The following is a 15,583-nucleotide window of genomic DNA, read 5'->3' on the forward strand; positions in this document are numbered from 1 at the left end:
ATCGTGCATATTCTAGTTCTTTATACTTTTGTCATGTCCTCCATCTTCATTCTCGTTCTTGCAGATAAAACTAGGCAGCTGTAATTGGCATCTATCCCATGAAAAGAGACAAGTGAGAAAGATGGCCATGAACAATGCCACAGCAGTGATTCAGTTTCTCCTTATTGGAATCTCTAACTATCCTGAATGGAGAGTCACATTTTTCACACTGGTGCTCATAACTTACCTCAGTACCTTGTTGGGGAATGGACTTATCATTTTCCTTATCCACTCTGACCCCAACCTTCACACTCCAATGTACTTCTTCCTTAGTAACTTGTCTTTCTTAGACCTTTGCTATGGAACAGCTTCCATGCCCCAAGCCTTGGTACATTGTTTCTCTACCCACCGCTACCTGTCTTACCCTCAATGTGTGACCCAAATGAGTGTTTCTTTGCTCTTGGCCACAACAGAGTGTCTCCTACTGGCCGTCATGGCCTATGACCGTGTGGTTGCTATTAGTAATCCCCTGCGATATTCCGTGGTCATGAACGGTCCAGTATGTGCCTGGCTGGCTGCCAGTTCATGGGGGGCATCATTTGTGCTCACTGCCATGCTTGTCTTATCCTTACGACTTCAATTCTGTGGGGCTAATGTTATCAACCATTTTGTCTGTGAGATTCTCTCCCTCCTTAAAGTGTCCTGTTCTGACACCAGCCTCAATGAACTTATGATTCTCATCACAGGTATCTTCACCTTGCTTCTACCCTTTGGGTTTGTTCTCCTCTCTTATGTTCGGATCACTGTTGCTGTCCTGAGGATTCGCTCAGCCCAGGGCAGGTTTAAGGCCTTTTCCACCTGTGGGTCTCACCTGACTGTGGTAACTATCTTCTATGGGGCAGCTATGTCCATGTACATGAAGCCTCAGTCAAAGTCCTCTCCAGACCAGGACAAATTTATCTCAGTGTTCTATGGGGCATTGACACCCATGTTGAACCCTCTGATATACAGTCTGAGGAACAAAGATGTTAAAGGGGCAATGAAGAAAGTGATGGCCAAAAGACCATAGGCTTCTAAATTTAGCACTCACTTAAATCTTCATCTATGGTGAAAATTGTTTAAAGAGGCTGACTTTGCCATTGGAAGAGTAGGTGACTGGCATTTGAGAAGTCCCTATCCCAAAATGTTATCCCTATAAAGACCTGAAATTCTTCACTGACAGAAGGATCTGTTCAGCAAGAGAACTTCCCCTGACTGTTAACAGGAGACAAGACATAAGTGAAATAGGAAAATGGGACAAAGAATGATATGAGACCAGAAGACAAATGCTAGAAACTTTACAACTTACTTCTGCTGTATAAATACAATCTTCTTGCTTCATTTGACCTCAAATCATGAGAGAGGAAAAAAAAATCAGAGCCATTTTACTATATTTGTGTGGAGGACTTTCTCCATTGTTTTCCAAACTTCTTTTTAACCTGTTTACTTGAGCTGTATTTTCTTAGTTCATAGGAAGTTTCACTGTTAACTTAAAGGTGGCACCTCTCTGATAGTTCAAATCCACCAGCGGCTCCATAGGAGACAGATGGGCTACAAGTGGGTTCTAATATAATAACAATGAGGTGGGCTGAGTTGAGTTGAACATCTCCACACAATATGTGAGGAAGACATCATAATCTTCTTTGTAATTAACAATCAGAAAATGGAAGTCCAAAGAATGTGTTGGACTCAAGTTTAAGAGCATATAAAATTCAACAACTCAATTCACTGTTATTGAGTACAACTCAACTCATAACCAACCCTCCAACAGATTTTCAGTGGTTGTGTATTAGACAGGAAGAAATTGTCCATCCTTCTCCTCCAGAGCTGCGAGTGGACCTGAATCATCTGTCTATGGCTAAGCAAAGCAACACCCTACCCACTAGACTATAAAGAATTCCAATCACTTATTTGTCACTTCTGAATTTATCTGACTAGGTTTAGAAAAGGGAGTTCTGGTGGCCTAGTGGCAAGAAATTACACTGCAATCCCAAAGGCACATGGTTCAAGGCCACCAGACACTCTGCTGGAGAAGCATGGGCAATATCCTCCTGTGCGATTAACTACCTATGAAAACCTGCTGGAGGGTCAGCTATGGGTCAGTTCCAACTTGATGGTAAACAACAACAATAAGAATAGGTCTAGAAAAGTACTTGAAAGTATGGAATTACAAGCTTCAGTGACATTTATTAAGTACCTATTACAAGCCCTGCTCATTTGAAGAACTAGACTTTATGAGGAATAATGTGGCATCAAGATTAGAGAAAGACTCATCAACCACCTACTTGGATCCACAGTTAAAAACCTTTGTACCAGCAGTCAGGAAATCAAAAGACATGTTGCACTGGATAAGTCTGTAGTCAGGGATCTCTCCAAAGCACTGAAGAGCAAGAATGTTAGTGAATGAATGCAAACTCAACCTTTCTGTAAACTTTAATTAAAATAAAATACAAAATAAAAACTAAGATATTCCTGATCTAAGCCATATTGGGTTTTGTGTTGCTTTTTGTTGAGTTGGTTGGTTTGGTGTGGTTTTTTTCCCTTCAATTATTTGCAATGCATCTGAGAGTTGTATAAAGGTGATAGATGCCTTTGAGTTGTGGTGCTGGAGAAAAGTGGACTACTGAGAGAACAAATAAATATGTCTTCGAGAGGGCACAGTCAAGGTGCTCCTTAAAGGGAAGAATGGTGAAACTTTGTCTCACATATTTGGGGCATGATGTTAGGGGAAGGATATTTTGCTCAGAAAAGTGGAGGATCAGTGAAGGAGAGGAAGACCCACAACAAGATGGATTAATTCAGTAACTGTAACAATGGACTCAAGTGTGGCAGAGATTATGGGTATGACACAGGTTGGAGAAGCATTCAGATTCTTTGTTCATAGGGTCATTATGAGTTATAGTGGATTTGATGGCAGCTAACAACAGCTTAAGTAATGCCACTAACATCCTCAGGCTTAAGATAAAGAAATTGAGACTTAGAGAGTATAAATAGTCTGTCCACGGCCACAGAAGCAATCAACAGTATAACCAGCATCTGAGTCTAGATCTGGTTAATTTCAGATACCACTCAATTCTCCAGTTTCAGGTACTGTATTCAAACTAGAAAGGACCTTTGAGATAATTTTATGAGTTGAATTTTTAAAATATGTTTTGTGATAGAATTTGTGTAAAGTACATCCATTTATAGTACACATTTAGGCTGGTTTTATATGGCCAAGGAACCATCACCACAATTAAGAAATATAACAATTCCATCACCTCCAAAAATCTCCTTGTGTCCTTTTCACCCCTGTGTCCAGTTCAGCCCTGCTTCCATCCTCTGTCCCAGGAAACCATTTTGATCAGACCTGTCACTATAGATTCATTTTCATTTTTCCAGATTTTCCTGTAAATGGAATCATGCGTACAGTATGTATTTTTTATGTGTGGCTACTCTCACTCAGCACGTTTTTGAGATTCATGCATGTCATCGCATGTATCAGTGGTTTGTTCATTTTTATTGCTGAAAATAGATTCTACCACTTCAATTTGTCACATCTTCTCATCCACTCCTTGAACAATTCAGGGGTTTTTAAACTTTAATTCACATAGCCTGTGAATCTGTCATGCTTCTTAGAGCCTGCTAACTGGGGTAAAGATTTCTCTGCACAGTTTCATTGGTAAAAAAAAACAGTTCTAAAAAGAAAAAGTTTTAACAATGATCTGCTCTAAACCTCTCATTTTATTTTACTTTTCTTTTTTTTTGAAGAGTCTTTTTAAAATCTTTTCTTTTATGTGAGGAATCTGAAGCTCAGTGAACGGGAAGCTAACTGACGCAGATCTAGGACGAAGATCCAGATATACTACCTTCAAATCTCACTTCATTTTGAGTAATTTCACCTTAAAAATTCCCCCACAATTAAACCTATTATTGCCCTTCAGTCACTTCTGACTCATAACAACCCTACAGGTGTCAGAGATGACCTACACTTCATAGGATTTTTAATAACTCTAATCCTCATTTGTTTTTGAGGGAGCTCTGGTGGCCTAGTGTCAAGAAGCCGTGCTGCAATCTCAGAAGGCATGAAGTTTGAAGCCACCAGCTGCTCGGTTAGGAAATCTTCCATGTGATTCACTGCTTCTGAAAACCTGCTGGAGAGTCAGCTATGGGTTTGTTCTGACTCCACAGTACACAACAACCCTCATTTAGTAGATCAGTAGTTCCTTTTTGTATTTTTAACATAGAATTGCTGAATGGATAAGAACCACCAGCCTTTCAGTTAATAGTTAAGCATCAACTGTTTGCATCATGCAGGGAACTGTAATGTTACCAAACATGATAACATCATCTCCAAAGAAGTCTGATGAAGAACCACAAACAAATAGACAAAATGTGATGCAAACACCTATTTGTGAGTTATGGACTACTGAGCAAGCGAACAATCATTGTTCAAAATTAAATGACAGTAGTTTGATGCAATGCTGTGTGAGTTATTCAAAACCCACAAGTTGTTTCATATGTTTACTCACTAAATGAAAATGTAAATGGAAGATGACTAAACCACTTAACAAGATGATGTAATTTGAAAATAAATGCAACCTTTATTCAATTGTCATCAAATATGGATATTAAAAGGTTCATTACATTCTTGCCCACTCTGATCGGTGCCAGGTGGTGCAAGCCTATTTTTCCAGCTACTTGGAAGACTGAGGCTGGAGGATTGCTTGAGTCCAGGAGTTCTAGGCTGGAGTGTTCTATGCCAATCAGGTGACCATGCTAAGTTTGGCATCAATACAGTGACATCCTGGGAGCAGGGGACACCACTGGGTTGCCTATGGAGGGTGAACCCACCCAGGTCAGAAATGGAATAAGTCAAAATGCCCATGCTGATTATATTTCATGCCAAATATTTCTTAAAGTTAAATAAATACAAATTGGTGAAAGCAATAAATTTTTAGAGGAGAAAAAATAGATTCAGACAGAGAGAAATTCAGAAATTAGAAGACTTATTAGCCAGAACACACTGTCATCATGTTGAATTCCAACTCATAGCAACTCCATAGGATGGTGTAGAGATACCCCGTTGAGTTTCCAAGGCTAAGGTAATCTGTTTTACTCTCACATCTTTCTCCAAGAGCAGTTGATGGCTTTGAACAACTGACTTTTGGGTTAACAGTCAAGCATTTAACCTCTGAATTTCAAAGGCTTTGTACTTTTGGGGGGGGGGGAAATAGTTCATTCTCCACTACAAAGGGCTCTGCAGCTTAACATGGGAACCAGATTTCCACTAATGGCACTTTGACCCCAGAATGGTAACTATGCTCTGAGGTCCTTTTTAATCTCTTTATTAACATGCCATAGCTTCTGGACAGAGTGACATTGTGGAGTGTGGAGATAGAGGTTGTGGGATTGATTTTGCTACTAGCAAGTGGTGTGACCTGAGTCACTCTTTGGCTTCCAATTTTGATTCTCAGTATAACAGGAGAACTGTGTTTAGTTGTTCCAAGACTTGTCTAGTTCTAACATTCTGAGCCTTGAAAATATTTTGTAAAACTTTTCATATTTCTTTTTTTAAAATCATTTTTATTTTAAAAAAAAGCATCCATTTGCTCTGCAACTGGCTTTTCTACTCTTGGCAATGCATCATGAGCATTCCTAAAGTCAATTAATCTATCCGTCCGATTTCAAATGCTCACTTTGGCTGAAAAGAGTAGACATATACAACACTTAGTTAACTATGTCCCTTCCAGCCCTAACATTCTGTTTCTGGATGCTTAACATCCAAAGGCCATATAAATCAACATTGATATTAATTTATTTTTAATATAAATATGAACTCTATGAGGAGAATGTGAAAGAAAAGCAGTGAGAGATTGTTGAAAACTCCTAAGGTTAAATTTTGCTTCTCCTCTTGATCGATTATTAGCATATACCCACACCCCGGGAATCTGGGTGGTTGTTGTTGTGTTGTTGTTGTTAGGTATCATCTAATTGAATATGACCCATAGTGACCCTATGAACAATGGATCTCAACCCTGTCCTATCCTGTGCCATCCTCACACTTCCTGACACACTAGAGCTCATTGCAGCAGTCACTGTGTCAATCCACCTGGTCAAGGGTTTTCCCCTCCTTGTCAGCCCTCCACCCTTCCAAGCATCACGCCCCCTTCCAGGGAATTGCCCAAAGTATGTGAGGTCATGTGATAATTGATTATCAGTTCCATAGTCAGCACCTGGCCTGGTTTTCACTGCTGATATTGAAGTCCTCCAGCGATTTCTTTTTTCCACAGATGTAGTCAATCTGATTTCTGTGCAGTCATTCAGGTGAAGTCCATGTGTATAGTTGCCATTTGTGTTTCTTAAAAAAGATATTTATTATTAAGAAATCATTGTATACAATTATAAATATAATTAATGATATGTATAATGTATATCTATAGTGTAAATATATATAACATATATTATTGTTATTGTTGTTGTTATGTGCTGTCAAGTCGTTTGCGACTCATAGCGACCCTATGTACAACAGCCATAAACTCCGCTCTGTCTTGTGCCAACCGCACTGTCTCTGACACACCCATCCCGATTACCCCAGTCACCAAATCAATCCATCTCATACAGGGTCTTCCCCTCCTGCGCTGTCCCTCCACCCTCCCAAGCATGATGTCCCTCTCCAAGGACCTGTCTATCCTCACAACATGTCCAAAGTATGTCATATAAATAAGTAAATATATATAACATATATAAGTATGTATGTGTGTGTGTGTATAATCATTCTCTTGTGGAGCAGCTAGTGATTTGAAGCAACACAATTCAAAATAATCATATAATTTGATCACATTACATCATAAAATTTTAACAAAATTATTTGAGGAGGAAAGTAAGTCAACTTATTGCAATCAAACCAAAACTGATTCATAGCTGACACTCCAGGGGGTTTTTGGATGCTGTAAGTCACATGGGTGGAGACTGCCTGTCTTTTTACAGAGAAGCCACAGGCAGCTTCAAACTGCTAGAGAGACACCACTTTGGAGTTAGCAAAACAACTCCCTACCAATTACACCATCATGGGGAGCTCTGGTGGCCTACTGGCAAGGAGCTGCAACTACAATGCCAGAGGCGAACGGTTCAAAGCCACCAGATGCTCTGCTGGGGAAGGAGGGACAATCTCCTCCTGTACCAGTCAGATCTGATTTGACGGTACACGCACACAAAAACAATAAAATTTTAAAAAAAAACACAACCAATTACACCATCAGAGCTCTCTCAAGAGATTGGATAAAGAGAAGCAGATTTATTATTAAATAATCAGTAAGATCAGGAGATGATTCTTCTAAAGAATAAAAAAAAAAGACAAACTATTGATGAACTTAACTAATGAAAATATACAAATAAGTCAAATAAGAAATGTATTTGAATGTTTATATGCAAACCAATAAAAAAAAGAGTTTAAAAATAATTGTTACTGGCTAAATAAATGTTATAGAAATATTGGTAAGATTAGGAATAGAGGTGAATTTTATCAACATAGTTTAAAGTATATACACAAACATACAAAATTAAGAGCCAGCATTCTTCTCTAATGGAGAGAGTATAAAGTCATTCCCCTTGTGGACAGAGATCAGGCAAGGATGCTCACTCTCATCACTATCGTTCAGTATTGAGAAGGAAGTCCTAGCTAGTGCAATCAGACAACAGAATGAAATATGAGGCATCCAAATCAGCTAAATGATAAAATTAACATGATTATGTAGTTGATATGGTTGTTGTTCTTGTTAGATGTCATTGAGTAGCAAAGACATATTCACATGATGGAACAAGAATGAAAGACCACAGATACATACAACAGAGCTCAATTGTACCATCAGTACATTTTTTTATGTTTCATTTTCTCTTTTTCTTTTCTTTTTATTAATTAATTTTCTACAAATGTCCAACCACAACTGAATAGATTGAGAACTTGTGGTATATTCACTTGATGGAATACCACGCAGCACACAGGAGCAATGATTTAGAAAAATACTATGCAACTTGGGAGAGGCTGGAGAGCATTATGCTGAGTGAACAAACTCAGTTGCTTAAGGAAAAATACTGAATAAGAGCATTACTGTAAAAATAGAAGGATAACTAGTAAAATATGTGTGGGAACTAAAGGGGGTACAGGATGGGATCAGAGGGGTGAGGATGGGTAGGGATAAAACCACAGGGTTGCACAGTTTGGTGGGTGGAGGGAGGAGGGGGAAGGAAATGGGAAGGATCTGGGTGAAAATGATGGGCAAAGGCCAGTGGTGATTAATTTTGTAAAACAATGTGTTGCAGACTGAGGGTAACGTATTTTTATAAGTATTAATAATGAGACAAACAGCCAGAAATGAGATAAAACAGAGAGCCATAAGACAGGAGGCCAGCAGTTTCATAGACTGGACTGAAGAGACTGGATTCCCACTTCCCTGTATCTTTATTGAAAATTATCAGGAAGTAAATCACAAAGATAATTCAATGCAAATGAAGCCAAGCTCTTTCTATTGAAAGCCTTCCCCTTGACTAAGGAGGGAGGGGTCAGCAAATACAATGCAATAATCCAGTAAACCCTTAAGGATTGCCTTAGTGCCTCAGGGTGAATTCCATCCTAAACTAGCTTTCAGTTTATTACAGATACTTAGTATTGGCTTCCCATAGTAAAGCATGAGAATGATTGCAACACAATGTGAATGAAGAATAGTATGAGACCTTTGTTTTCTTAATATTGAGATATAAGCTTTCATATCCTCCTCACTTTCAGCAAGCAAAGTTATGCCATCTGCGTAACTCAGATTGTTGTTGAGTCTTCCTGCAATCCCAATGCCACATGCTTCTTATTATTGATTTAGCATCCAGATTAAACAGGTATTGAGAAAGGATACAACCCTGATGCACACCTTTCTGCATTCAGACAGCAGCTTCTTAGTCTAGGTATGGATTTCTCATGTGCACAATTGAGTATGCTGAGCTTTCCATTCTTCTCAATGTTAGCCATAATTTGTTATGATTCACACAGCCAAATGCTTTTGCATAGTCAATAAAACACAAATAGACGTTCTTCTGATATTCAGTGATGTGACCTTAAACAACAACCAACAAGATCTGTTGTTGTTGTTGTTATGTGCCATCGAGTCGCTTGCAACTCATAGCGACCCTATGTACAACAGCCCTAAACTCTGCTCTGTCCTGTGCCAATCACACTGTCTCCGATACACCCATCCCAATTACCCCAGTCGCTCAATCAATCCACCTCATAGAGGGCCTTCCTCTCCTGCGCTGTCCCTCTACTCTACCAAGCATGATGTCCCTCTTCAAACACCGGTCCCTCCTTACAACATGTCCAAAGTATGAAGAGATTGAGATTGTTCACAGTTTTAGTTTGCTCGGCTCTACAGTCAACAGTCTTGGCACCAGCATCCAGGAAATTAAACGACATATTGCGATGGGAAAGTCTGCTTTCAGAAAGACCCCTTCAAAGAACTGAAGAGCAACAATGTCAGTCTGGAGACTAAGGTGTGCCTGATATAGGTTATGGTTTTTGCAATCACTTGCTATGCATCAAAGAGCTGGACAATCAATGTCTATGGATGACATGATAGAAGGAGAATTGATGCCTTTGAGCTTTGGTGTTGGACAAGAGTATTGATTGGACTGCTAAGAGAATGAACAGGTTTGTCCTGGAGAGGGTGAAGTCAGGCTGTCCTTAGAGACAAGGATTTTGAAGCTTTGTCTGACATACTTTCAACATGTTGCAAGGATGTCACTCTTGGGAAGGTAGAGGGACAGTGCAGGAGAGGAAGACCTTGGATGAGATGGATTGACTCAGTGACTGGGGTAATGGGGGTGAGTGTGTCAGAGACAATGAGGTTGGCACAGGATAGAGCAGGGTTTAGGGTTATGAGTTGCAGGCGAGTCCACAGCACATAACAACAACAAGATTGTACCCTGAATAGGCTTGCAAACATAGCCAAAATTGCACAACCAGTATAAGATCAAATTGATTAGAGAGACTTTCAAAAAATTAAATCCATGTGTGAATCAAAAACTTTTCCAAGGGAACTCTAGTGGCCTAGTGGCAAGAAGCTGCACTGCAATCCCAGAGGTGCACAGTTTGAATCCACCAGATTCTCTGCTGGAGAAGGAGGGGCAGTTTCCTCCTGTACAAGTCAGATCTGATTTGACGGTATATGCACAAAAAATAATAATTTTTTTTTAAATGTAAAAAAAACTTTTTCAGTGGGATTAAAAGAAGCCCAAACACTGGGAAAATATTTGGCAATGATATTTTTTAAAAGGGACTCATAACTAAAATTTACAGAATATACAATGCTTCTACAAGAAAAAGAATGATAATCACAAAATGTGCAAAAGATATAAAATCACTCTTTACCAAAGAGGATTTTTTTTTTCATTCATTCACTGTTGTACATTTTCCTCCCTAGGTGGATATTTAGATGACTAACAAAGACTTGAGAAAAAATGTTTAAAATCACTAGCAATTGTAAAGTTGGAAATCAAAAGGACAGCAAACAATAAATGATTGCAAGAATGTGGAGAGATTGGAAGTCTCATGGACTGCTTGTGGAATTGTAAAATGGTAAAATCATTATGGATAGCACTCTGGCATTTCCTTGGAAAGACAAATGAATATAGAAATCTCATATGACACAGATATTCCACTATACCCCAAGGAAATCAGGATTGAGGCACAAGTGGAGATATGTACAGCAATGTTCATTGCAGAATTCTTTGTAATAGCAAGAAAATGGAAAAACCCAAATGCCTATAATAAAGGAAACAGCAGTCCTTTCATACAATAGAATACTATGCAGCAATAAAGAACAATGAAATATTCAAAAAACACAACACAATGTGGGACAGTTTAGAGGACATTATGCTGAGTAAAATAACTCAGCCACAAAACAACAAATACTGTATGAGACCAAAAAAAAAGTGATCCAATAGAGTTCAGAAATTATCAAACAGTATCATTAATACACATGTAAGTGAAATCTTGCTAAAGAGTATTCAAAACTGGCTGAAACCGTGCATCTATAATGAACTTCCAGAAATTCAAGCTGAGCCAAGGAATATGTCAGATGGATCTTGACTGAAAGCTGAGATCATCAGGAAGATATTTACTTGGGTTTTCTTGGTTATGCAAAGGCATCTGACCACATAATTTGATCATAACAAATTATGAATATCATTGAGAACAATGAGAATCCCAGAACACTAATTTATGCTCATGTGAAGTCTATACATAGACCAACAAGCAGTTGTCTGAACAGAACAAGGTAACACTGCATGGTTTTATCAGGAAGGGTATGCATAAATGCTCTACCTTTTCTCCATACCTAGTCAATCTGTATGTTGATGAAACCTTTAGAGAGGCTGGACTGTATAAAGAAGAATGTGGCAGTAGGACTGAAGGAAGACTCATCAACAATCTCCATTATGCAGATAATACAACCTTGCTTGAAGAAAGTGAAGACTTCAAACACTTGCTAAAGAAGAACAAAGACTATATATAACCTTCAATATTGATTATGTTTCAACATAAAAAAAAACCTCACCATTTGACCAGTAGGCAAAATCATAATAGCTAAAGAGAAGGTTGAAGTTGTCAATTATTTTCTTTTACTTGGCTCCACAATCAAGTCCCACAGTGGGAACCGTCAAGAAATCAAGAGCTTTTGCACTGTGGAAATCTGCTATCTAGGACCTCAACTAATATGCTAAAACGCAAGGATGTCAGCTTGAATAAGTAGGGGCATTTGATGCAAACCACGGCGTTTTCAGTTGCTTCTTGTGCATCTGCTAGCTGAACAATGAATAAAGAAGGCCAAATAAGAGTCTATGGCTTTGAATTGTGATATTGGAAAAGAATATTAAATATATGATAGGCCGCCAAAAGAACAAACAAATCTGTCCAGAGAAAGTGTGGCCAGAGTGCTTCTTTACAAGCAAAGATGGTGAGACTTAGTGTCCCATAATTGGGGCACGTTGCCAGGAGACCAACCTTTAAAAAAGCCATTATTCTGGAAAAGGTGGAGGGGAGGGTCAGCAAAAGGTAAGATTCTCAAGAAGATGTATTGACCCAGTGACTGCAGCATTGGGCTTGAGTATGATAGAGATTGTGAGAATGGCACAAGATAGGGAAAGGTTCAGGTCTGTTATTCATAAGGTAGCTATGAGTTGTCAACTTGATAACACCTAACAACAACAGCAGCAACAATTACCCATCTCGGGCAACTTTCTGTCTCATTTCTCTCATCTATGACAGGAAGATAACCATACGACTGACATCACCAAGTGTCAATAGGTTAAATCAAACCCAAACTCAGTGAGGTTTATTGATGTCAATCTAGAGACTAAGGTATGCCTGATCCAGTCTTTACAATTACTTGCTATGCATCAGAGAGCTGGGCAATGACAAAGGATGGCAGATGATGAATCGATGCCTTTGCATTGTGGTACTGAAGAAGAGTCTTGAACATACCATGGACCAGCAAGGAAACAAGTGAGTCTGTCTTGGAGAGGGTGAAATCAAGTTTCTTCTTGGAGGCTAGGGTATTTAAGCTCAATACTTTGGGCATGTAGCCAGGAGGGACCAGTCCTTGGAGAAAGACATCATGTTCAGAATGGTGGAGGAACAGCACAGAAAAGGAAGATACTGGGTGAGATGGATTAATACAGTAACTGGGGCAATGAGGGTCAGAGTCAGTGAGACAGTCTCAGGATAGGGCAGACATCAGAGCTGCTATACATAGGGTCACTATGCATCTCAGGTGACTCAACAGTACATAAAAACAACAAGAATCCTCCATCCAGTTTCCAAAGCTGTAATTTCAATAAGATGAGAACTCATCATTTCCCTCCGCTGTCTATGACATGGCTGGCAAATTTGAATCATTAATCTTCCACTTAGCAGGGCTCCCCAGTTAATTTAAATATGAGGTTTAAAGCTGTGGCTAAAAACCAAACTCAGTTACCATCAAGTCAATTCCAACTTGGATCAGAATGTCATATCTTTCTACTTTGGAGTGATTGGTGAGTTGGAAATACCAACCTTGAAGCTGGCAGCTTAGTGTTTTAACCACTGTACATACCACCAGGATTCTACATTGTAATTCCACAATAAAGTGTTGTTGTTAGGTGTCGTTCGGTTCATAGCAACCCTATGAACCAATGATCTGAACCCTGTTCTATCCTGCATCATTCTCACACTTCCTGACACACAAGAGCCCATTGCAGCAGTCACCATGTCAATCTACCTGGTTGACGCTCTTCCTCTCCCTCACTGACCCTCCACTCTTGTCAGCATCATGTCCTTCTCCAAGGAATAGCACCTCTTAACAACATATCTAAAGTATGTGAGGCGAAGCCTTATCATTCTTGCCTCCAAAGAACACGCTGGCTGCACCCTCTCCAAGAAATATTTGTTTGTTCTCTTGGCCATCCACGGGATGTTCAGTGGTCTTCTCCAACACCACAGGTCAAAAGCATCAGTTTTTCTTCTGTCATCCTTATTGACTGTCCAGTTCTCAGATGCATAGCAAGTGGTTGTAAAGACTATGGCCTGAATCAGATGCACCCAAGTCCAGAAACTGACATCATTACTTTATTATAGTTATTATTACATTCTAAACTGACACAAAAGTAGTATGCACTCATTGAACTGGGTGCCTTCTCCTTTCTTCTTTTTGCCCCTAATAGGTAATATGCATAGTAGCTACTTCTTATTAAGTGTGAATGGGAGATCAAGCACTTTTTCAATACAATGTCATAATGTGGTGGGGAAAAGCATATGATTGGCCATCAAGAACTCTAGATAGTGGTCTGATTTCTGCCATTAGTGAGTCATGAAACTCTGGGAGAAACACTTAAACTCCCTGTACAGCATCTGTCAAGAAGGCAAAAATATATCCTCTAACCTAACTCAGAGAGTTTCTGAAAGATCAAATGAGATCATAGATATTACAAAGTTTAAGCCACATTACTAATGCTACATGATGGTACTATTTTTATCCTCTGGGTTAGCCTCTACAACTCTCTTTGTTACCCTTGACAACAACTCATTGGTTGGATTTTATTGATTCTTGCTTTAAAATATCTCCCCAATCCATCCCCTCTTCTCGGTCTTCTACGTGTCTCTCCTAGTTCATGGTCTCACCAATGAATACAAGTTTCTATTTTCCTTGTGTCTAATCTTGTCTCCCTCCAAACTAATCATTCAGAGTGATTTTTTTATAAAGAGAAATATCATTTTATCCTCCTCTCTGTAATCCCATCCCCAGATGAGAAGCTTCCAAGAGTTCCCTAGTACCTATTGAATATACAACTTCATCCTCACTGCTGGCTTCTGCTCTAAAATACTGTCTTTACTTGGAGTTTTTACAAATCTTTGCTACTGTAGACAGTCATCTCTCAGAGTGCCCCTCCTCCTTTCTAACCTTAACCACATTTCAGACAGCCTTCAAAGTTCAGATCAAACATCATAAGCTTTTTCCTAAAGCTTCTTCCATTTCTGTTGCTTGGTAGCATTTTGTTCAATGCTCACTTTAAAAACATTTCTTGGTATATTTCAACTAGTTACTTTAGAATGTTCATTTCCCATTACATCTCTGGGAGAGAAGGAACATTCACCCCTGTCTGTCTAGCCTAGTACCTGGCACAGAAGGCATGCACAATTAAGAACTGTTTAAGTGAGTAAGTGCCACAGAAAGGCTTTGCAGATTTTGTATTGAAGTTTTCTTTTTAAAAATTTCAAGCTGTTATTTCTTAAACTAGAAGAAAATGTCATGATAATGTCAAATCACTTTAAACCCATTGTCATTAAGTTGATTCTGACTCATAGCACCCCTTTAGGACAGAGTCGAACTGTAAACTTTACAACAACAGAATGCCAAATCTTTTGTTGCACAGAGTGACTGGTGTGTTTGAATTTATGGTCTTTCAGTTAAGCAGATCTTGCATTTAACCATTGCTCCACCAGGCTCTCAAAGATCACTTTCAGAATTGATGTTGTTTTGTTGTTATGTGCCTTTGAGTTGCCTGTGACTCATAGGGACCCTATGTACGGCAGTTCTAAAGCCTACCCTGTCCTGAGCCAGTCTCACTGCTCCAACACACCTATCCCCATTGCTCCAATTACTGTGTCAATCCATCTCATCCAGGGTCTTCCTCTCCTGTGCTGTCCCTCCACCCTTCCGAACATGATGTCCTTCTCCAAGGACCCACGTGCCTAAACTATGTGAGATGGAGCTTAAAATCTTAGTCTCCTGGGGTCGGCCGGGAGAAAAGTGCAACAATGAATGAATGGAAATCCAAAATCTCTGCAGATGTTCATTGAAATTGATAAAAAAAAAATCTTAGCCTCCAAAGAGAAACTTTCACAATTAGCAGTTCTGCTCTTACCTCATTACAAATATTTTGCATAGTGCTTGGCTAGACTATTTACAAAGATGCCTCATCTTTGCTTCTTGCTTCTTAAAAAATCTCTCTCTCTCTCTCTCTTTCTCTCTCTCTCTCTCTCTCTCTCTCTCTCTCTCTATATATA

General features: G+C 39.2%; 1 protein-coding gene across 1 annotated transcript; it reads left to right on the forward strand.

The window, feature by feature from the left end:
- Positions 1–121: 121 nt before the first annotated feature.
- Positions 122–1,048, forward strand: LOC102854202 (olfactory receptor 13H1-like). The gene has a single exon (XM_006881875.1). It carries the CDS (start codon positions 122–124, stop codon positions 1,046–1,048), a length of 927 nt encoding a protein of 308 aa, XP_006881937.1.
- The last annotated feature ends 14,535 nt before the right edge of the window (positions 1,049–15,583 follow it).

This window comes from Elephantulus edwardii, unplaced genomic scaffold, assembly GCF_000299155.1.
Source record: "Elephantulus edwardii isolate Elephantulus edwardi_28Jun2011 unplaced genomic scaffold, EleEdw1.0 scaffold00016, whole genome shotgun sequence".
NCBI lineage: Eukaryota > Metazoa > Chordata > Mammalia > Macroscelidea > Macroscelididae > Elephantulus > Elephantulus edwardii.

Coding starts and splice junctions, on each gene's coding strand:
- LOC102854202 (XM_006881875.1), top strand. CDS start 122: ATGGCCATGAACAATGCCACAGCAGTGATTCAGTTTCTCCTTATTGGA.